The sequence below is a fragment of the Betta splendens genome, chromosome 6 (assembly GCF_900634795.4).
Source record: "Betta splendens chromosome 6, fBetSpl5.4, whole genome shotgun sequence".
In the NCBI taxonomy this organism is placed as follows: Eukaryota; Metazoa; Chordata; class Actinopteri; order Anabantiformes; family Osphronemidae; genus Betta; species Betta splendens.
This window is the reverse complement of record NC_040886.2, coordinates 14,210,459-14,234,612: the sequence shown is the minus strand read 5'-3', so window position 1 is coordinate 14,234,612 and position 24,154 is coordinate 14,210,459. Positions and strand designations below refer to the sequence as shown.

At 43.5% G+C, this 24,154-nt stretch overlaps 1 protein-coding gene across 18 annotated transcripts in view; it reads right to left on the bottom strand.

The window, feature by feature from the left end:
* Positions 1-24,154, bottom strand: part of LOC114856939 (pleckstrin homology domain-containing family A member 5-like) — a 54,485-nt gene that overhangs the window by 29,459 nt on the left and 872 nt on the right. For 15 of the 18 annotated variants that reach the window (XM_029152875.3, XM_055509795.1, XM_029152859.3 and 12 more), the window contains exon 3: positions 23,255-23,312. In XM_029152875.3, coding sequence (XP_029008708.1) covers positions 23,255-23,312 — 58 coding nt within the window. Of the gene's footprint in view, positions 1-1,808; positions 2,035-12,004; positions 12,155-23,254; positions 23,313-24,154 lie in introns of those variants that run through there. The other 3 variants (XM_029152872.3, XM_029152868.3, XM_029152869.3) reach the window with 3 other exon arrangements.

Sequence of the window (24,154 nt, the reverse complement as noted above, 5' to 3'; positions counted from 1 at the left end):
GTCCAAGCGGGACAAAGAGCAGCGGTGAACCAAAGTGGTGCTCAGACGCATCTAATCAAGGTCAACTATTTAAAGAAAGAGACAGATGAGAGACTGGGACTAGTGTAGTGAAGATGGACCAAGAAGCCATAGCTCACATGACACTAACAGTAGGAAGTAGGAAGTAAAAATGCTTCTAGAGACTCATTCCCCTTTTCACCCCACACTTCAGCAAAGAGGCGACCTAATTGAAAACATCTGACGTCACGACTAACTGAAAAGATTGTCATCATGCTGCCATCACCAATCTCTGAGTCCTCGACTGAGCACCTACAGTAATTAAACCTGCACCACCGCTATTAAATCCTGCAAATATTCGAACACTCACATCAAAGGACTAAACTTGTTGTAAATTACACGCATTGCATTGCTCTGCAGCCTCAAGACTCAGAGCCTGAAATCAAATGTGGCCTTCCCTCCTCCACCCTTCATGTCTTTTGCACAGGAGAAGAAATCAATACCGAGGCGTCTGTTTATCTCTTTTACTGCCACGCTCCCGTTATAGAATTTACTCAGACAGCCGCTAGAACCAGATTTGCCTGTCTAATATTCCTTTGTTATTTGGAAATCTCTACAGCTGTCCAAAGTCAGTTAGTAAGCGCGTACTAGTGTAGATTGATGAATAAGAATGTGCGACGCCTGGGGATGACTCACGTGTTGGATAACGGAGCCCCTCCTTCAGGCTCGTCACCGCAAATAAACAACTTCACGCCTGCCGAGGAAAAAAGTCGTCAACTGTCATTCAATGACACCATGTGGACAGTCGATCGGCAGCAAGTAGTCTTCAGGCCAGTGCAGGTTTCACAATGAGGCCCACCTCTTAACAACCAATCATACTTTGTCATCAGTCAACCACATAAATACTCAAGATACATACACTCAAAACCTGAGCTTTCATACTGATCCCATCTGACATATTCCCACTGTCCAGGCTCATTCAGGTTCAGCTACTCCCTGCGACTTTCCAGATATTCCACAATACAGTAAATCATATGATCAAACTCCCACTGCCTGGAAGACACAAAGTGTGATTCGCTATTGAACAGCACACACAGTCCACGTCACTGCGGGACACAGTGATTACCAGAGAACAGGTTTAATAAAGCGTTCAGAACCACTAGTCCAGTAAATATACGTCTGTAAAGGAGCAGCGGAATGCAGCCGTGTGGGAAACAGCGGCTCTTCAGGGCTCCGTGTAGTGAAGTCAGAGCCAAAGTAAATGCTGTTTGGATTGCTGCAGATGGCGCATTTAAATGACAGGCCAAGCTCGGAGGGACAACACGTCTGCACCAGCATCACATCACACTTTAAGAGAAGAAGGCCCTGACGGAACACAGCACATGAACGCACGCACTTTGCATTACCTCCATGCGCTTTCCCTCGTGGATGATAACGTGCGGCTAATGAAAAACTCCAGCTTAACTGTCAGAGAGAATAAGAGTTTGTAAAAGACCCAATTTGAACTGCTTTTTCCTTTTGGCAGAGACCAGTAAAGGTGCTTTCCAAGCATTATTCAAACTTTAGGGACGATATCACAGAAGCACTGACGTCCTGCAGTCCGCTAACGTGAAACGCGTCAACGGAGCGTCGGGCTCCCGCAAGAGGAAATGCGGGTCGAAAACCGCAACACAGGAAGAAATCACGGGAGCTGCCTCTAAACACGAGCATCAGCGGCACAATTACACCGCCGGGACAATTACTGGACGCGAACGCCTCACGCACAACGACCAGCGCCGCGGAACGAGCCGCCGCGCACATTGTCTACTTACGAATTAAAGGTTTCCATAAATCCCCCCGTTAAAACAACCGCGGTGGAGCGAAACGGGCGAGAAGGAAGCGAGCGATCCAGACGCAGCGAGAGTTCCCCGCTACTTTACGGAGGAGGAGAGCGGCGAAGTCCGTCCGTCCGTGCGTCCGTGCGTCCGTCCGTGCGCTGCTGCCGCTGTGCTTCGCCGTGCGCAGACAACCGCTGACTGCCGCGCTTCGCGGGGACGCGGCGAAACCGGAGACGCGATGATGTCACCGCCCGCGCGCGGAGAGAGCAAGGTGCCCACGGGCGCAATTACGGAGCGATCAAACAGAGGGAGGAGCGGGACCGGCGGATCCGCTGCAGGAGCGAGGGTTCAAAAGTCTGTGAACGCGACGGAACGGTGACTGTACGCGGCAACACGTCAATCAACCCCCCTGTTGGGAAATGATCGGATTTCAGAAGACAAATTCTGCGTTTTTAACTTTCCACGAATGTTCCGTCCCCTCCACATGTGGAGGGGATCTCAGTGTGGATGGAAAAGAAACTGTTTGAAAAAAGCGTGGAGCAACCCCGCAACAGCACAGGGTATTTATCACGCAACCACGCGGGCCCCGCACCACGTTTAAACACGCTCCCCTCCTCTGCGCTTACGTTGGAACGAGCCCAAACTGGCCAATAATAAGGACGTAAATGAGTGTGAGCCGTGTTTATTCTAGCATCCGCGGCTTTAAATAAGAACGCGGGCAGCCGCGCCTCCCCAGCTCATTCTTCAGCAAGTCCTGACAAAGGGGCATGTGGGGAAATGCGTGGCACGTCAATGCGTTTGCATCATCCTGATAGCATTAAGATAAATTACCTGTAAAATGTTTTGGCCCGTGTGTCGGTGCACGGAATTGTAATACGGCGTCCTTGGTCTGTGCTCTTGTCCATCCCAGTTACGGGGGCTGCGCTTTAGAGGCTTGTTAGTCTCAATAGGATGAAGCAAGAGAAAGAAGTGAATATCAAGTAGTCCAGCAGGGTGCCTGCAGCTATTGAAGACATGAAAAGCCGGACAATGACCTCAGCCCCAGCCTAGAAGCCATCAGCTCCTCTACTCATCAGCCTGCTGGGTGCAGTCAATGGTGCAGGAAGACTCCCAGAGAGAGTCAATACAGTCTTAGCGGCCGGCCTTCTCTCTCTGCTCTCTGCTGTGGGTCATACTTCAAGCAGCCCTTAAACTTATTACCGCCAACCAAAACCTAGTGATATACAGGCACGCCATATTATGGAGTGGAAGCAGACTGAAGAGGCCTTGTAGATACAGTATTACCACAATCAGTAATACAGTATATACAGTTTACTGGCAGCCGTTGCTACATGAATAATGCAGTGTTTTCCATATAAAAAGGGGGGGGGGGTGATTCTTATTCAGCCACTGGTCCTCTTGGGAGGGCCTCACATGCTGGAGGCCGGTGCCAGGGGATGCGGCCGCCACCTGAGGCCCACAATGGACACCGCAGCTCCGGGGAAAGGCGGCCTGATAATCGTCCATAGGGCGTGTTATATGATATTTAGCCACCCGATCCTTGAAAGATGAATCCGTGGCAAATAGGGAGCGTGCGCTCGAACACAAAAAAAGGTGTCTGGGGAAAAGTAAAAGCAAGCTGCTCAGCCATCTGTGTGTCTGCTGCGTGTTGCCACAGGAGACGGGATATAAGGGCAACCAAATCAATGTTTGCTGTCAGCCTCCAAATCAAATAACAGTTCACTGTACTGAAGGAGGACTCCACAATCAAGCCCTTCATGATCAACCACAGCCAGAGTATTGCAGTACATGAGTTATTTATTTGTATTGTCTGCTTGTCATTTTAAGTCAGTCTCAGGTGTTTCTGATATTATAAGTGTAGACCAAATGCACTTGTATAATATGTTGCAATCAGTTGTGATGATCAGTAGTTGTGAACGCAACTACAGGCAATGTAAACGCTACAGGCAAATGCTAAACTCAGACATATTGAAGATAATATCAAACTAGTCCTTTGATGAGTTCATTGGGCTTTTAGTGGGAACCTAAGGATTAGTTTTAAAGGGGAGTGGGGTTATGGCCACGGCACGGTCATACAAAGTGCTTTACCTCAGCATAAAAGTCAGCCACTCCCCACTTTATGGCTGCCCACCATTAAGCCTCGCAGCAGATTAAGGCTAGCGCTCGGTGGGCAAGCTCAGATCTGTACACGTTATTACGACACGGTTGGGCTCCGGCATTCTCGTCTGGCTGTTAAAACAGAGGTCTCGTCAAGACAGAAATGCACAATGCAACGCCTGTACAACACAATGCAAACAGTGCAATAGCCCTGCAATACCGTTTAAAGGGCAGGAGTGATGCGGTGCTGCTTTGGGCTGAAGGCAGTGGACCGGTCATCTTGGGCACAGTTTGAACTTTAATAAAGGAACATTACTTTGCCTCTGAAAGGGTAGAAAATAAAAAAATCACACACACACACACAGATGAGGAGCACATCATCACGCTGCGCTAATGTGCTGCTATTGTGCACAGTTGAGAGACTAAAGACATTATTGACAGCAGCCATGTGAACTGGAAACACAAACGAAGCTCAGAGTGTAGCGGCAAAGCGGTATCCTCCACACTGCACCAGTAACTACAGAGCGACAGAGTGTTTCTTTGCAGCTCCAGCTCACACTAGAGGCTTCATCCGCTTCTCAGCTGACAGATGCCGAGGAGAAGCTTTCAGACTCATTAACTGCCCACACAGAGTCAGGCAGAGACGGGGAGAGGAAATTGCTAAGTGTTCACATGTTTATCCACTCTCAAAGGGCCCTCTCCTACCTGCCCACTCGCTCTCGTCTCCTGCTCTTTCCTCCTCCACCTACACTCTCCACTTTGTCGCCGAGGCGCGGGTTATGCACAGGTTGTTACCTGCCGCCGCGCCGAACAGCTGCGCGCACGGCAGCTGCGCGCAACAATGGGCGGTAGTTGACGGGCGACGGCGGCGGCCCGAAACACTCTGTAGGAGCCGCTGTTCCAGCTGGGCGATAGCGAAGGGGATGCTGCATGCATAAACAGTGCCGTTACCAGCTTGTCTTCAGAGGAATGTGAGAAGATGGCCTGAAATGGCCACCCTCTTGGAGTGCTGGTGTGAGTGCATGTGGGGGTGGAGGCGGCTCCTGCTCCAGTAATTAGCTGTGTTTGTCAAATGGGGCTGAAATGCAACAAAAGGCTCCCGGGAGCCTGAGCCCTGACTGCAACAGGCACACAAGAGCAGGTTCTGGTCACTCCAGTGACATCAGTGAATTGGAAATAACTTTTTTTTCCAACCAGGGCCTTGTGGAGGTCACATCCTCTGTGAATAATGAACTTGTTCTGATTGTGTCAAGGAAACGCGTGCATTCAAGTGACTTTGGAGCCTGGATGCATTTCCAAATATTCAAAGCACCTCTGGCTAATGTTTGACATGACAGGGCATGCTTCTGGTTTCCAAAGAACGCCAGCATCACTGAGGTGGGGAAGTCTGTGCGCGAGACACGTTGCACCTCCTGCCTCGATGACAGAAGCATCTGACAGTGGACTGAAACTATTTGTTTCACAACGCCCACTGTGATCGCACTACAGGAAGCCGCTTTGAGCCGCGTTCCACTGTGACTCCTTCCTAGAAGAAAATGCGTTTACGTTTGAAAACTGAAAGAGAGACTAATCAGACAAACAGATCAAACGGAATGCGGTTGATTATGTACGTAGAGGCTGAAAAAATGAACTAATCAACGAGGAAGTCACACTCATAGTGCCCCAGGCTGCTGGGAAGTATTGGAAAGCATGAATTCAAACAACCTATCGGCCACATGTAATTATAGGAACCAGCTACAACACTATACTAATGACACAGTGGGAATCGATGGGCAGCACACACCTTATACACCAGCAGACACTGTGCTAGCAAGGGGAGCAGGCAATGGACCGGGCTGGGATTTAAAAACAACACGCTTTAGTCACAACTATAATGAGGCAAAAGAGGGGGCGGAGCCCCAGGCTCTGAAATCAGTGAACCCAGACTGGTTGTTAGGCACAATGAGTGGAGTGACCTCTGGGAAGGTCAGCGTGAAAGGACAGAGCCGCTGCATTGTCTAACCTCCCTTTTGAGCGCTGACAGCACTGACTGTCACAAATTCCGAAGTTAGCAAGTCAGAACGTCACAGAGCAGCAACGCGTGACGGCTTCCTGACCAGGCGCCGCGCTCATTCCTCTCATGTCAGCGAATATTACGGAGGCTCCCGCCTCCTGTCAGTCTGGAGATATTTATAGACGCTTTACATCTCAGATCACACAACCGACAGCATCAGCCTGCCATCTTTATGTTTACAACACCCAGACTTCCAAACAACAAAGGCAATTATTTGCTCATGAATAATTCATAGTTCGCCGGTTCAAGGTAAACACTCAAACCTTCGGGTGAGCACAGCATCAAACTGCTGGTGTTAAGACCTGCAGAATGCTGACGCATACAGTATATGATGAAAAAGTGAAAGTGCCTAAAAGCTGATGAAGTCTTTATTCTTTTGTTTGTCTTGTTTTTAATTGCAACCTTGTAAAGTAGAAGTGAATTGAATTAGCATGTAGCCGTGCAGCTAATAAAGTGCCCGGTTACTATGTATACATATAGTATTTGATGTAGATATCACATAAGGAGGCTTTTACGCAGAGCTGGAGCTCAGTCAGACAGTGGGAAAAGATGAACGTCACACCACCTACTGTAGAAAATCAAGGACTAATTCCTTTCTTCGAACCCTCTGACGACAGCAGTGTCGCTTGTGTCACAGCTGATTTTATCAGGCTGATTACAGAGGAACACTTCATCTGAGTTCATCTTCAGGATCAGCTTCAACTTGAGATGCTTCGTGTCATGAAAGTTAACAAACACGGCTCCAAAATACTTGAGGCTTTATATGTCTGCATGCAATTAAACATTAGTTTTGTTCTAACTTAATTTTCCAAATCTGCGTCACGTTTCACACAGTTGTACCATCCTCTGTCTCCAAAGGCCCCTTCTCACTGGAAACAGTTTCCTCCTGCGCGACAGAGATGAGTCACGTCTAGTGAACTTAACCGGTCAAGAACTAGAACACCATCACAAATGATTCACTACAAAGGGTGATATTTTATGGTGCTCATTTAGTCTAAATGGTAAAGCTTTTCTTTTCAATTAGCCGGTCACAGGCACAGAATTGCTCCAACAGATGCAGCTGTATAATTGAATAAGAGACACATTGAGAGTAAGAGTAAACAATGACGTTTCTACCTACATTGGTGAAACAGAGACATAGATTTTCTTCATGTATCTTTTGTTTTGTTCTGTGCTTCGTGGCTGAACTGTACAAGTCTTTGTGTACTTTGGGAGCGAATTCCCTACATTCATATTTAAGTAAAGCTCTTCAACTCCAGGCCCACAGCCACACAAAAGCACAGCAAGTGACAAAACAAACTGTAATCAAAAACTAAGCATATGCTCTAAACGAATGCTTTATTTTTGAGTGTGGTGTTGAAGGCTGTTGTTCCAGTGCAATGCAGAGAAGGAGTGAATGTGCTTCTCACAGTCGGAAAGTATTAAAACAACCCAAAGCAAACAAAATCATTGAAAGCAGAAGACACAAAGCAGTAAATCTTTTTCTTTCTTTCGCTGAGAATTTAATTTGCTGCAGAATTCCCAGCCTTACATCCAACAGCACATGTGGTGTATATTTTCCTTTAAGTACAAAACTGTGAACTTGTAAACAAGATGCCTGTTCTTCATATACAGACAGTGAGACACTGTATTCCAGTGGCCGTTTGGACGTCCAAGTGCATTTGTCCCAAATGATGAATTCTATGCTGTCTGTATTTACTGCTTAACTTACATCACAGTAAACACATTCATTGTCTCTTGAGTTGTAAAGGGCCCACAGTAGTAAACAGGGAGTTTGATGCAGCAGCTCGCCCTGAGCAGCGCTGAGCATGCTCGGTGGGGCTGCCAGAGGGCCAGGCTCCTGCTTTGGCCTACTTCTGATAAAACCAATAATGTCATGGAAAGTTGCTCGGCAGTGAGTGTGTATGTGTGTCAATCTCATACAGAATGTGACACAGGGGAGACTGTACGCCCCAGTATTGGAGCAAAATCCAATGTCATCAGCTACAAGCGCAAACAGATGACACAACCCCTGGTAGCGCAATAAGCACAGATATGGACGCAGTGAACTGGGGAAAAAGACCACGACGACGACGGCCAGAAACCAAAAGAAGAGCAGCCTTTAACCAACAGCGAAGCGCAATATAGGATCTGTTAAGCTCCACTTCCTTTCCAGGCACTGATACTGTAACTGCGAGCACGTGGAAGGAGACAGGGCAGCACTGGCTCACTCAGCCGTTGGTTCAGCTCATTACAGCGGAGATGACCAGCAGAAGTGGGTCAGCCATCAGAACGGCAGAGCACCAGAGTTAGATGAAGATGACGCTCTTGTAAATATATGACTTCACAGATTTATCCATGACAGAAATTAGAAGGAGAAATATTTGTGGAGTGAACTGTGTTTATTTACCACTAAAACACAGCATCTGTAATCATGAAGGGCAATATTTACTATGGCACGAGTGCTACCTTGCAATTTCATGTAAATGTGATGATTATAATTATATTTTTTTCAGGCTTTTTTTTTTATGATGAGTTCCCTGGCAGCGAGCACAAAAACACTCATCATGTGCTATGTGGATTGTCAAATATTATCTTCAGGCTGCAGCAAAGCAAACAGCAGATGACTAAACAAACACCGCGTTTGAGGACATGTTCCAGTTCAGGCCTCTTCCAGTCACATGAAAAATAAAGTACCCTGATAAACAGAGCATCACCGACTCAGTTCTCCTGACCAACACATGGAATTGTAAAAATTTAGCAATTCATTAAAAACCTGCAAAAAAAGCTATAAAAAACCTAAACACCAACGATGAAGGTTATTTTTTTTTAGTAGACACATAATGCCAGTATTTACAGTATAATAAAGACATGGGGCCTGAATGCATCCTAAAATGTCCCTACCCCGTAAATCCATACTAGAAATGGGGGCAATCGATATAACTCTAAAACAAGCACTGGGCGTGTGTGGAGGAGGCAACGCTGACAAATTGAGGACATCTTCATCCAGTGGCAGTGTGACATGTTTATGCATCTTCCCTCCTGTCGACTGCCATCATATTCCTCATTGCAGTACACAAAGTTTCTCCCAAGCAGCACATTTGTAAGACTTTGCATTTTGAGGTCCTGTGTGAGGCAGGCTTAAGCATTTCCAATCATTTCTATGGCTCTATGAGAAGAACGGCACTCGTGCGAGCCAAGTTGCGATCTGTGTTACAGGGAGTGTCTGTTTTTGTAGGTGCAGCTGAGCTCATCGAATCCTTTGAGAAACAGAGCAACAAGCAACTTTTCTTGAGGTTCATATGCTGCTCCTTTAAAGTTCAACACGCCCACAACCAGGAACTCAAGTCCACCCTGTTCATGATACCTGGTGAAGGGTGAGACTCTTTCAGACAAACTCTATGACTATCTGTTGTGCATTTTTTAAGCTGCCGCTCCCTCCTGCTTTTAGTCCAGTGACCAACAGCTGGATGCTTTAGGTGTGGACACAAAGACCCCAAAGACTGTGTTCACACAGACAACAAGAAGGGAGTTACTAGAAGAGGAGGGAGAGTAAAATGTGAGAATGGTTCAGCTCAGCAGAAAAAAAAATGCCAAAACATCATAAAACCTCAATAACAAAGGCTGCTAAAATTTCATGTTAAGAGTAGGTGGAATTCAATAGACCAGGAAAAAAAAAGATCCAAGACAAACTGTTTCTACAGTAGCAAGAGAAAAATGCATGTGGCGTTTTCAGCAAAAACAGAGCTGCCAGCTGCATGAGAACAGTGAGGAGCAAGACATTAGGAAGAATGCTCCCTGCTCCACCACACACTGCACTGTAAACACCTCAAGGTGAAACGCACACAGTCGTCCTCCCACTCCTGGCACCCAAAAGGCTTTTTCATTTTTGAAGTGAAACGTGCAATTAAGTGCCACTTACCTGGATTGATGGTGAAACAAGCCAAGCGGGGGTGAAGAGGGAGACAGAAAAGAAAGAGAAGGACGTGTAAAACACTGTCTAACCCAGAAGACGCAAATTACAAAAAATGAAGCCAAAATCACATTCTCTATGAATCATACAGTACTTTATACCTAAACGATAGCAACAATGGCTCAATGTCTGCAGAGACGCTCCTGTGTCTGCTATGATTTAAGTCCAACACTGCCCTCACATGGTAACAGGAATTAGTAGCTCTTTATCCCCACAGATGAGAAAATTCAGCACATTTTGTCATAATCATAATATGATCTAACAAAAATATAAGCGTTCCAAAAACCATCTACATAACAGAGCTGCTGAAAACATTTTAAAAGGATTATTTGCTCCTTGCATGAAGGTGAGGAGTTGAGTCCTGGGGATTTGTAGTTGACATGCAGGAGATACTGAGAGCCAAGCAGCAGGCTGCAGCCGCTGTGTGTGAGCTTCCTGTAGATTCCTATTCCACAAAACACACAACTTCCAGACGACCTCAGCTGGAGGACTAAGAATGTTCAAAGTCATACATATTAATGTAGCACAACTGCACTGCTAAAACATAAATATGAATCCACACAACTGTGCCAAGAGGCAAAAAATAAAAACAGAGCCTGTGGTGCCATGCGGGAATTTGAAAAGTTTGTTTCAATTGTTGTTTATTATGGAATATATTATGCTACGGTCCTGCCCTCTGCTGGTGGAAGCCAGTAGCTACACTTTGCAGAGGAAAGCAGTGGCAGCTCGACATCTGGTGCTAATCTTGCAGCTTATTCTTCACTTTCAACAGCACAGTCAGCACTCCCTACAGCTGGAAAGTGATGTGTAAGAAGACGAGCGGGGGAACGCATGCAGGCATAAACAATTAACCCCACATCACAGGAGGCCCGGGTGAGCGCAGTAAATTTATGCCTATTCAGAGATCTCAAAGAAAGAGCCGAGCTGTTTGTGAGCCCAGCTGCTTGACTGTTAAAATGCATCTGTGTTCAGTGGAGACGCATACTGTAGCTGAAAGGCAGAACTGGGGTTTTTTGGTTGTTTTTTTTCGGTCGGCTGGATTTTGGATACATGCAGTATAAATGCATGAGCCACTTACAGCCATAGAAGCACTCACACTGACCCAGACGGGTCCGATGTATTGAAAAATAGTGTAAGAGTACAGAAGGCTTTCTATCTAACAATAAAGAGAGTGCATCACAGATGTGTACTGGGACATTTGCGTTCTGCTGAACAAATGGAAGCCAAACCAGAGTGTTCTATTGTTGTAATAGACACACAAACCCCATCAGGGCGGCTGAGCTCAACCCACAAAATGCTCAAGTCCAAGAAGTCCATTTTTATTTTACAATCACACTTCGTGCCATTTTAAACCCCACAGAGGCACCGAGATTATTTAGATCAAAGAACAGGCAAATGTTTAAAACTCAATCAGACAATGTTGGAAACTAAACCTTGATCAAAGAACTGACTAGATTTATTTTTTATTTATAGAACTTCAATCAAATGAGGAAACCTCAAAATAATGTTGTTCAAAGTGCCTTTCATCTCTCTGCTGCACACAAAGATGTGCAATTCATTCTGCAAATGGATGTTATGGAGAAAAATCCAACAAGAGCATCTGAAAAGCCCCATATACTGTATTGTCAAAAATGTACTTAGTAAAAGACGACTAAAATCACAGTAGCAGCACTGTGACAGCAGAATCCTGCTCAAATTGGATCGCCACAAACCCACAGGTCAAATTATAAGTAATTAACTATTGTAGTGAATCACAGGTCTGTGAGTGAAACACACCCAGAGCAGCTCCTGACAGATTTCCGGCTCATAAGGAGGACTGGCAGAGCTGCGTGACTCATGGAGAACCTTGGATACAGGATTATCTAGTGTGGAGGCAGTAAAACCAAAGACAAAATACGATAACTGAGTCTGCAGACAGGACAGAGACACATACCTGCTCCCAAAGGAGTGGCTTCTGTCGGCGGCATCAACAAACCTAATTGTAAACCTAAGTGGTAATTGTGATTCACTCAAACAGCAGAGCAATTGACTTTGCTTTGTAGAGAAGCCCTTTAAAGATAAGGAAAACCATTTCAGCAGCCACCGTACCTTCACCACCCGACGCCTCAGTTCTCTGTTAAACAGATGAACGCTCCACATTGAAGATGTCACACTCTGTAGGGTCACGTTAGATCCTCAGTGCTGGTGCACCGTCGTGCAAATGAGCCACAAACTCATGGCTTTACCACATTAACATGAACAATCAGTCTGTCAACAAAACGGTGTGATACTATGCACATTATCAAGCTGGTGTTTGAATTGAGCAATATTTTATAGCTTGATATCTACACGCTGACCCCGTGATAAGGTCCAGGTGAAAGGTCGCACGTCAGACGCCACCTGCAGGACAGCAGCCGTGTGCTGTGAAGGAACACGTTGTTCATTCATGTTTGTTTGCAGGCCTTTTCCCTGAACCTCGTCCTGTGTCACATCTCAGTGAACACGCTGGTCCCACAGGAGCCGTCCAACAACAAGGTCACGCGGGGCCAGATGAGGTAATATGAAATGTCCCCTCAGGTGATGTTTTCATTCATGATGTTAGTGGCTGAGGTTCATTACGTGTTGACATTGATGCCAATGATACGTGAACAACTACAGTAGCAAGAACGACTGAGGCTTGAAAAGTCCCGCTCATACTACTGTACGCCCCATTGAGCAAATGTTTACTGACACACACACACACACACACACACACACACACACACACACACACACACACACACACACACACACACACACACACACACACACACACACCTCTGCTAGGCGTTGCCTAAAGAGCGGTTTCAGGTGAAACATGTGATATGTGGTTGCTTTTGAATTATGAAATCTGAACCTGCTTGGATCAAACCAAAGAGCCTCCATCCAGGTTAGATAAACAGGATTCAGCTGTGTGCTCGCCATGAGCACAACAAAAGCACGAACAACAGGATACACAATGGACACTAATCATTTTTGTTCCCAGACATTCAGCGATACTAGTGTTCATTTATAATAGCACGAAGCTAAAGCTATACCTAAAAACAGCAACAGCATCATTCAGCTGTTATTCAAATCCAAACCTGTTGTGTACATACGTACAACCTGTGTGAATGAACAACTAATGAAGCTCCCGCCTCCAAAACTAAACAATGAAAATAAAAAGAGCCAAATCTTGCAGTTCGGTAGATCTCACAGTCCACTTATTACATTTGGAAGAATCAGTTTACTGAAGCTGGAAACAGATTCAAGTCTGCAACCTAAAGGTGCACAGCCCTCATTTGACTGCTTCTCATGCACATCAAGCCTGAACAGGATTAAAAAACCCAGACACTCCAGCGTTACCTGAAGGGCTTTAAACAGACTTTCCTCTAAGAATGATGGACAGCATCACTTGGTGAATCACGTCGAAGTATTTGTTCTAATAGAAGTTTTAGTCTACAATACACAACGTGAGATGAGATGACTTGATAAATTGTCTTGCTTTTCAGTAACTAATCCAAACCTGAAATTAAAAATGTATATTACAAGCGGCAAAAGAAGCAGCAAATTCTCTCACTTGAGGATGTGGAAGTATAAAGTATTTGCCCCAGAAGTCATTTTTCTACTTTAATGAAGTAGGATCACTTGTTTTTAATATCTTTACAGAACATTGCATATTACACCTTCATTTCTAACACAGCTTCCAAAAACTCAGTGCACCTAATGCGATCAAAATCTCATTTTATTTTGGCAGAAACAATATTTCCTAATTTACTTCCTTGTTCATCTCTCTAGCTATGTGACATTTATACCACTTATACTGCCCACGTCTACATACACACACCCACATATGCAGTAAGAGCCGCCATCAATCAGGCAGGTTGTAATAAAGCCGTCACACAAGGAGGACGTCTGCAAATGGCCTGCGCTAAATCCTGGTATGTTACACGAGAGGCCCAGTGGCAGAAGCGTTGCACTTGTAACGTGACAGTCAAAACTGAGGGTGCATTTATGAAAAGCACCAGCAGAGGTCTTACAGTGTAAACCAGTGGGCTCCCATAAGGTCCAGGCTGGAGAAGGGATGCCTGCACACACCGTGGTGCCTGTGAAAAGCAGCACCGAGGTGGGAAAGCTGCATTTATCCTTCAGCGAGTGGCCCTCGTATTTAAAGCACACTCTTGACTTCCACTGACACTTATCCCTACTCCTGCAGAAACACATTGCAGAGGCCTGACAGCTGATTAGACTGATGGATCACTATGAGGTGTAACCATTGCTACAGTTATGAAGACCCTGTCAGCTCACTCTACCCTGGCCTCATCTTTCACACTCTCACACACCCTCTAAACTGGAATTGAAAGCAGGCTGTAGAGGGCTGATAGCTGTATGAGGGGCACATTTATGCCTTTGCACACGGCCACTAAAGGTAATCTATGCAATTTAGAAACACTAGTGGCAAGTAAGAACTGAGCTTTGATAAGTACAGGTTAATTTTACAGACTGTGTAAGGAATGAGCAGTTTTCAAGCTGCACTTGTATACTTGTCGGATAATTTACACCTGTTCAGGGGTTTTTTGTGTGTATTCTCTCACACAAACCACATTGAGGCACATTCTTCGTATGGTAACTGGGGTGACGCCATTTAGATTCTGTGAAACACAAATGCACAGTATTGGTCGCAGCAGGTATACATTATTCAATGGGAGACTTGGCACAGAGTTCAAATATTTGTATAGCCAGGCACGGCCAGATCCGAGAATGGAGCGTGGGAGAGGTCACTGACAGCACAAGGCTCACTGCCACACAGCTGAGCACTGTATCGTCCAGTCAGAGTCACTGTCCATACATTCTTCCCCATAGCAGGAGGATACCAGATATTATGTCAGGATGTAGCCCTTTTTAAAATATCAACGTCCCTACTGTGTCTAATCAGGTGGGTCTAATGATATTAATAAACCTTCGATATGGCCTAATATTTACTGTATATCCCTGATGGGCTTTGCATTATAATTGAGACACGTAAAACAGAGCCTGTAAGTGGTTGTGAAAAGCAGTGTAACATGGATTTTTGTTAGGAATTACTATGGAAGTCCTTAATACAGTTATTAGATTACACAAGAATATTATAGATTAATGCTTCCGTACTGGAGATACAGAGCCGAAACCATTAAATCCATAGACATAAGCGATATGAGCATTATCACATCCAGATACCGGGCAACCAGATGCTTTATTACAAATTATTAAGAGTTACACTTCAGCTCTTGAATTAGAAAACATCAAAGGCTCACACCTTAGGAGCCAAAGTGTCCATCGCTGAGCTCAAGAGATACAAACTAAGAGTGAGATGAATAAAAACTTTAGAGGCCATAGAGACAATACTGTCCTGTTGATAAGCCAAGGAGAGACAACTACAGGACACGCTAGCAGCTGATACTGTTAGCAAAGACACAAGACACAGGAGGGTACAACAATAATCCTTGCTCCTAAATCAAAAACCTGGCAAGAACGAAGAACCACATCCTGTACTCAGTCCTCTGGAAGACTGTCCATTGTTATATTTTAGTGAACCTTTTTTCGAGTGTGATCAGCGTGAAAACAGAGGTTTGGTTTCTCTTTCAGCTTAGGAGAAAAAAAGATACGACTGGGTGCCTGTTTGGGTGTGGATAAAGACAAATTCACAAGCTAAATTTGTAGCAATTTGTTTCAGGAAACAGTATAATAAAGCAAAAACCCTGTGTGGACACCCTGACATGTCGCTCCGAGAGCTCCCAGCTGTGGAACATATGAGCAGAGTGGCAGCTTCCAAATGCTCCCTAATCATCACCCACCATCTGGAAAACAACTGGGCCAAACTCTGTCCACTGGAATGAGAAAGGCAGTTAATGTGAGCTGTCAACACCGTCAGAAAACATCAGCATATAGTGAAAGAATTTATTTGACCAAATAAAGGTTGTATTACTCTCTAGTTATCTAGTTATCTCTACAGACAAGTATTCTAATCTTTAAAACACAGTACAAAATCGATAAGAAGGGTGGTGTATGAAGTTCCACAAGTAGACAGACTACTAACAGACCTCCATGAACGCAGATGCCCCAGACTTAACCTGCCACAACATCAGCAAAAGATGGCTCATTGCAGATTACTGCAGGGATTAACCGAGTTCAACAGCTCTCTCAGCATTAAATAAAAGACCCGAAACACATAAGAAGCTTATGGACCCAAGAATTATTGGAGGTCGTGTGTTTCCCTATCAAGCCAAAAGAGAAGGTTCATATTCAATCAATGCAGTATATTCTACAGCAAGGACTACGCACAATACATTTTAACACACTACAAAACTTTTTCAGCCTAAAATGACAAAAGTCAGATCGCACGTCATCTGACACCATTTCCTTGTTCACAGTAACTGGGACTCCTGCAGATTAAAAGCACTCATGTCTTTAGTTTCCAGTCCAGATGTGGATTTAACTTCAAAACTGTCTTAATCAGCACCAGGGGCAGTCACCAACATCAGGGGATCTCTTACACATAATTTGTTAATGCAAACACCAAAGAATCCTGCACACTTTTCCAGTGCTATTTGCATGGCAGGCACCCACAGCACCTTTAAGGCTGCAGAGCTGATTGTCTGTCAGCACTCAACCTCATAACCGAGACTGGGGAGGTGTAGAGCAGAGCCGGATCCACTGGTTTCCCTCTTAAATCACATTACGCACACACACAAGTGAGCTGCATGAGAACTGAGCAAAGTTAATGAGTCAGCAGCCACAGCCATCAGAGGCTCCCTCTGCCAAGGGGATGAGTAAACACTCTCTCAGATTTGCAGTTTGAATAAGCCATTGTCCCTGATATGCCATTTTTTTAATGTTAGCCATGTGTATAGGAATGCTTTATTTTACTGCACACATACCCATAGAAAGCGTATGATGGGCTAAAATGACCTGACTGAAAATAATGATCAGCATTAGTTCATTCAACTGGAAACTTTTCTGATTCGCTTAAATTTTCCCACAGCTGTGAAATGTGGTTGAGTTGTCCAGCGTGCACCGGGCCTCTCACCCACATCATGTGGCTGCAGCTAAACAAAGGGAAAAAACTGGCTTTTCTTGTTGCCATTACAATAATTCTCCTGGACTAATCCAAGGCGCTACCAGCCAGGACAAACAGGCTTAGGAGGAGCCTGATGCATTTATGTATTTACGTGTAGGAGTGAACTGCGCTGATAATTTATTAAGTAAACGTAAAATAACAGAACAAAAGCTTCAGAAGAATTGAACCAGGCTGTTAATCAGCTGGCAGTGATGATAAAATGGAAGCAAAGCTTTCTGCTCTTTAACAAATGTATGTAGCACATGATGCTGATACTATGTTATGATGTCAGAAAATGAAAAAATATCATATTTTTCCAGGGGTTCATGAATTTCTTGATGAACTGCGTCTCATATAGAAATGGAAAAACCTGTTTTTAAACTTTTGAATTGCTTTGAACACGTCCACAGCTTAAAGCAGGCGTTACTGGTTGACTTGGCACAGTTCCACACTTTGATATATCTTTCACACTGATTTTCACAGGGGTCCAACGTTTAACTGTTTAACAGACTGGATCCTTTAGGAGACCCAAACATAATTTTATGCACTGAAAATCTACATGCTGGTCATGCTTCTTTTGACCAGAGCAGGCATCACTACCATAAAAACATCTTATTCAGTTTAATTAGGCTGGATGAGGAGGATGAAACTGCAATCACAACCTGTCACTACTGAGATTATATTTTCAGAATTGCGTAACCAGGTCTATTATAAGGCTTCGCTCACAGATACTGTAGAAGCATGGATTATTCCATGAAGACGAGAAAAAGCCTTTAAATGTCTGTCTTAAGTGCTTGTGTGACAGCTTTGAAGGATTCACATGAACCCTCATCACTCTAGCTGTGACAGATCAAGACCTCAACTCTCAGTTCCTTAGTACATTCCAGGTAAAAGCTGCAGACAAAGCCAGGGCAAACCCACATAGACAGAAATGGGAAACAGCGTGAGCTCACTCCTCATATTTTCCCCTTACAGTTGGAAATTTTATTCACTTTAGCAAACGTCAGTTATGAATAGGAAAACAAATCTCTTGTGCTTTAGGTCTGTGGCATGTTAATCCATTCTTCAGATCTGGCCTTAGTTACTGGTGCCCTTAAGTTTTAGTGCCAGAAGTGTGTTGAAATACAAAACTGTAATTTGGAAAAACATGAGATACAGTATGACAAAAACAGAAACACAGAATTTGAGCAGGTTCTGAATCAGTGTGGGCAACATGGTAAACAACTGTCTGTTCAAAACAGCTTTTATGTAATTAGTCAACTCCAGGTTCCATCTTTGCAAGTGATTTTAGTAAAAGCTTTAAAGGTTCAACGTACTTTTACCGGCCCAACACTAAATGACAAACAGGAAACGTTAGCAATTAGCTGATGAAGGTAGCTGAGGTTTTACAGCCAAGGAGCCTCTTAGGTCCCTCAGAAGATGATAAAAGCTAAAGAGAGCAAATATTGGTCTCGGATGCACCAAGTAGCCAGAAGCACATGTTGAATGCTAAAGTTGTTACATGTCAGCCAGATGTTTGAACAGGCAACTTCAGATCTGTTATTGTAAGTTCAAAGCAAAACCATGCACAGTACAAACACAAAGTATTCCCAAGAATAAAATGTTAGGCCTGTTGGGTGTATAGTTCTGTATGTTGTGGTATTAAAGCCATGTTATTACGCATTTTTCACACATTTTCTTTATACAGATTACACGTTTTTCACATTAAACAAGAACCTACATGCTAAACATAAGAGAAGCAACAGTTTCACCACATTACTTGCACAAAATACTACTATTATGACAGACAGAATAAGTCAAACAGTTGTAAAAAGCAGCATGTGATTATTTGACTAACAATTAGCACAACTGAATTGTTGAGAGCAACTCGATGCGCCTGCATTTCAACATACGGCGAGCCAGAGTGCAGGCCTTCAAAGCAGGAAATGAGCCAGCCAATAAACACAGATTTACTAGAGAGATTTTTGTCATAATTGGCCAAATTTCAATTGACATGCTTTCCTCTGTTCTCAGTGATAAATTATGCAGCAGTGGAAGTGCACAGCCTAATGAAAGTGGTAGCTGTAGATCAGACTAGTACAATATTTATATTTTATGTTGCACTTTATACTGACAAGCACTCGGAAGCAGCAAATAGCCCTCAAAGGACACTGACAGAATATTATCCAATAAAACATTAATAACTGGACAGCAATCAAGCAAGACATCCAGCGTATAGAGTTCAAGAACGCTACTGTACGTAATGCTCACTCATTAGCCTTCAAAACAAGATGTCAGCCATGCCATTATGTAACCTACAGCAATTAGCCCTGACTTCTGCAGTTAGGCTCCCTTCTTTCCCAGACTGAATTAATGAGACAAGAATACAGTGAGCAAAGAGAGGAAACTGGCAGGAGATCAGCACCTGTCTAATCATAAACATAATCGGTATAAACACCTCATGCGTCCATGAGGCAAGAAACTCTTAATTAGCATCATCACTCTTCTGTGATAATATTGAGCCTTTTGCATCCCCACCCCATTTCTCCTGATATGCACTTTAGAAAGGCCGTCACAGGTCAAAAATCCTGACAGACAAGCATTTGACAAAATGCTGCTTAAACTGCCTAAACCATCTCCTCTGGTCTTGGTCATAATGGGGCTTCATTTAAAACGTAGGATTATATGCTAGAGAGATGAAACAGAAAACACAAATGTGCCAGATGGCACCGCCTCATCAAAACGCTATTTACGTCACAAACAAAAATAAACTGAACAGACACTGTACTCCAGGTGGCTGTAGAATGTACTACTGGACCCAGATGAACGCAGAGAAAATGTCAGGAATGATCCCGTGGTTTATCTCACTTTGTAGTATGCTGTACATGGTCTAAGCAGCATATACGCAGTATTTTATGTGTCCTGCATTACATCATCAGCCAAGTTATGTGTTTTACACAAATATTAATACATCTGGGAGAGTTCGTTAAATACAGGCAATGCTGAAGTGAATTATATTAGGTTTTTTGCTTGTTGCATCTTAAAATGTAGACAGGGTTTTTACTGGCTTCAGTTCTGTCTGACTTGGAAACCTAAAAATCACAACACACATATTCTGCATGTCTGTCTGTGAATTAGATTAACAGCCCACTAGTTTAAAGATTTACAGCGCCTCATGATCTCACTCTATCAGTGGGGGAGCCAGTGCTGGCCAGTTGATACACAGTTCCCCAAAATAAAAATCACTCCTGGCATCAGGCCACATACTGTAGAAACCCTGAAGAGACTGTTTAATCTGAGAGGTTCAGAAAGCCATGACTGATGCCGTTAGCTTCTGCTCTGACCCTCAGTCATTCCTAACTTGCAGTACCATCAAATCATCATGTGATACGGTCCACACTCTATCCCACAACATGCTATCAGAGGACAGTCAGCACAATCTGCTCCTTGATGCTCACACTGTGTAACCTGATGGTAAGAGCCAAGCCACAGAGTCAGCATGTGAATGCGCCAGATCTTTTCACAGCCGCAAAAAAAAAATGAGTCATAGAAATGAATCAATGATCCAGACTAAGTCTGTAAACAAGAGGAGGGTGTTGATTTTTGGGTGTAAAATGTGTGCAACCTTTGTGAACACTGAAAATGTCAAAACAGATGCCTAACGCTACAGAGTGAATGACAAAGTAATCAAAACCTGCGCTAAATCAAAAGACAAAGGCTTATTCTGCTGTCATCAGACTAATGGTTCTGGAGAGATTTTAGAGGCTTTCATTGGCAGCCTGACATAAAGCCTCAGAACGTTCTAAGTACTGTCCAAGACAGCAATCACATAAACCTGTCTATAAATCTGAATGTCAATAAACAGGTCACAGTCAAATAAACAAGTTAAGAGGCGTGGTTTCATTCAGCCCAATTACTCAGTAGTAATATATTCATCACTACACATCTTGCCTTTATTGGACCACACTCGTTTATTAGTGAATGCATGCAGATTTATGTCACTCGCAGTTTGACCACAAACAAAACAAGTGAGCGAAAACTGCTGGGCCAGTCCCAGGAATGAGGCTGGAAAACAAAAACCACGGCCACGAGGCTTGGCCGCAAGCACTGGAGCAGAAGTACATGTGTGTGGTTTCATCAGCAAACGCTAACTGAACTAATCTTGTTGAGTTGTAGCGTTATAAGAACACAGTACAGTGTGTTTTATTTCCTTTAGCACCATCAGTGACAGAGAGGAATAAGGAAATAGACACCAAGTGAAGTGAAAGAGGATTTAGAGATGACATCATCTACTAAACAGCAGTAGCATTAGGATGTTTTTCAGCTGAATTGTAGAAATTACACAAAATTGACTTGAATTGTTTAGTTTACGCTCTATATACATGCAGCTGTAACCTGCAGTTCAGAGCCGTCATTAACATCATCTGTTTTTGGTTCCAGTTTATTTATTGTCCTAATCATTAACATGTGGCTCCCGTGCTTCTATGCAGATGACCAAATGAAACCACAGTTTCTCTTTGCTGAGCGGTGCAACATCTCATGCACGGTCGCTGTACTTCTTCCTGTACAGTGAGCCTGTCAGCCGATCAATACACGCCCTGCAGCAGCTAAGACGACTGAGCCTGTTAAATGTATGCAATCACACAATATTAGGTCAAGTGCCAGCTGAAGTAATGCCGATGATGTTGAATAATAATAAATGTACTATTTATGGTAAACACATTTTTAAAGTATATGTTTGATGTGTACATATATAAATAGCAGTTCTGCAACACTCTCAATTTTCAGTTTTACCTGCACATAACGTGCACCTTACAGCACACGCTGCATACTGACAGCTGAGTCATCTGTAGACGACTGAGTAACCGGGTTGGACTAGAACCAAAGCCTATGAGGACACAACTAAAAGCATTCTTCAGCCTGAATTAAAATGTTAATCTTGTCCAGATTGCAGCAAATGCATGTAAACAATGGCTTTTGACTTGCAGAAATGAAGTCTGCCGCTCTAATAAGGGACATGATTAGTTTGTGAATTGTTTTCAAGACCATTGGACTATGCCAGAATCACAGGGACACACTAATGAATGTGGTTCCCAAATCTGCTCTGAGAAGCTGTGATAAAATACTGAAACAAAAAATTGCAGCCTTTCCAGACTGCCTGGCAACCTGCCACATGAAGCTCCTCAGATTTAGAGGCGAGTCAAAGACTGAGCGCTTTTCAGTCAGAGTAATAAGTATTCTTAATGTGCTAACTTTGTACCCTGAGTATTACATTGCCTTTATTCATTCAAATGTATTTTTGCATTTTGGCAAAGAAATTAATCAACATAATATCTACAGCTACTGGATGAGAACGGAATATCATTAGGACATGAAAATAGCTAAATATTTTAACTGTATCTTCAGATTTAAAGCACTGGGAGGACAGATGATGAATCACTTTAGGCTGAATGACGGCACTTGTGATCTCTTTTGATAAGTCCCATGCACCAGACTAGCGGGGAGGAGGATGTGAAATATACTGTGGTTTAAAGCCTGTAGAACACAGCCAACTCCTATAGTAACACATACAGTATAGAGCCTGCGTGTTCAAACGGAGAGGGGCAAAAAGTGAAGAAAAGAGTCCTTACTGGACCTGGAGGATATATCACATTTTCTCCAGCCCACACATTCACAACTAATGAGGATACTGGGGTATAATGTTCGAATAAAAATCTGTGGAAGAAGACTTTAAATAAGAAGTCTATTCAAATTCCTTTAATGCCGTACACTGGCATGGAACTCAGACAGACAATCCAGCATCTAAACGACAAATGTCATTTTACACTGTGAGCAAACCTTTTAAATCCAAACAGCGTGGATAACTGTCAGAAAAAGAGAACACATTATACTTTGGCTCATCTCTCTAAGCAGACTCAGTAGACTCCACTTATTAAGCTGAAAGAAAGTTCACTAAAAGACAGCAACCACAATTTCACCGTGCCTGTGTTTGCTCAATCAATCATTAACTTTTGTGATAGCTCAGAAATACGGAGTAAAGGTTTCAAATTTATGGCAACATGGTGTTTTCTCCTTTTGACTTTGAATTCATTTGAGGCAAATGAAGTTAAAATAACTAAGCTCCTTGTTCAAAGCAAAACATCGTTGTGGCACGCAAAAGCAAGGTGCCCTTAATTTATATGGGTTAGGTTAGATACAGCATTATGAGGTGGTTGTGAGGCTTTGAATGGGTGTGTGTCTTAGTGGAGGGAGGGTGTTTAACTCACTTGATGAAACACCGTGCTCCCTCAAAAGTATATCCTTCCTCCCATCCAGTGGGTAGGTCTGTGGCAGAAAGACAAAAACATGTGAGCACAGCCTGCTGGAACAAACACATATCTGTTATATTACCCGAGGTTACTTACGTAGATTCAGACTGGTTATAGTTTTAATGAACTGTAGTATTACTAGTCTGGACTAGTGGCTAGACTAATTAAGCTTTGTGTAGATCCTAGATTCAAGTCTGCATTAGTTTGTTAATCTTTCGGGCTGAAATGAGGGGGGATAGTCATTACACATTTGTAAAGCTCAAGGTTCTTTGTTCAAATGTTTAATTTATTTCTGATTAGCAGTGCACAAGCCAAAATGACTACATTTGTTATCACACAAGACAAATAGCCCAGCATAGAATCCTCACCGATAAATCCATTATCAGAACACTGGCGCATTAATTACCTGTCAGCTGACTGATTGTTTAATTGACTCACTGTCTCCGCAGACCAAACTATAATTTAAATAATGATACTTGCAGCGCTAATAAGATGCAGCCACTCAATTACATTAGTGGGATTGCTCTGCAGAGATTTCAGGTTATGAGGAGGCTGCTTCTTTACAGTATATGGGTGCATCACACACTGCAAAATGCTAATTTTACCACAAATCATTACATTTACAGTAAGACGGTTTTTGCAGCAGTTCTTGGTAGGAGAAGCTGATATGGGGGATTTACCAGCTCCTCTATTTGTGGCAGCTGTTGCTGTTTAACTGAGAATCTACTGGACAGTAAGTGGGCAACTAGCTAAACGTCAAGTATAGAAATTGTAACGTTACATCATCGGAAGAAAACATTCCGGCAGCTTGTAATCACTTCACGCGCTGCCGGTTGTCAGCAAAAGCGCAGTTGTACA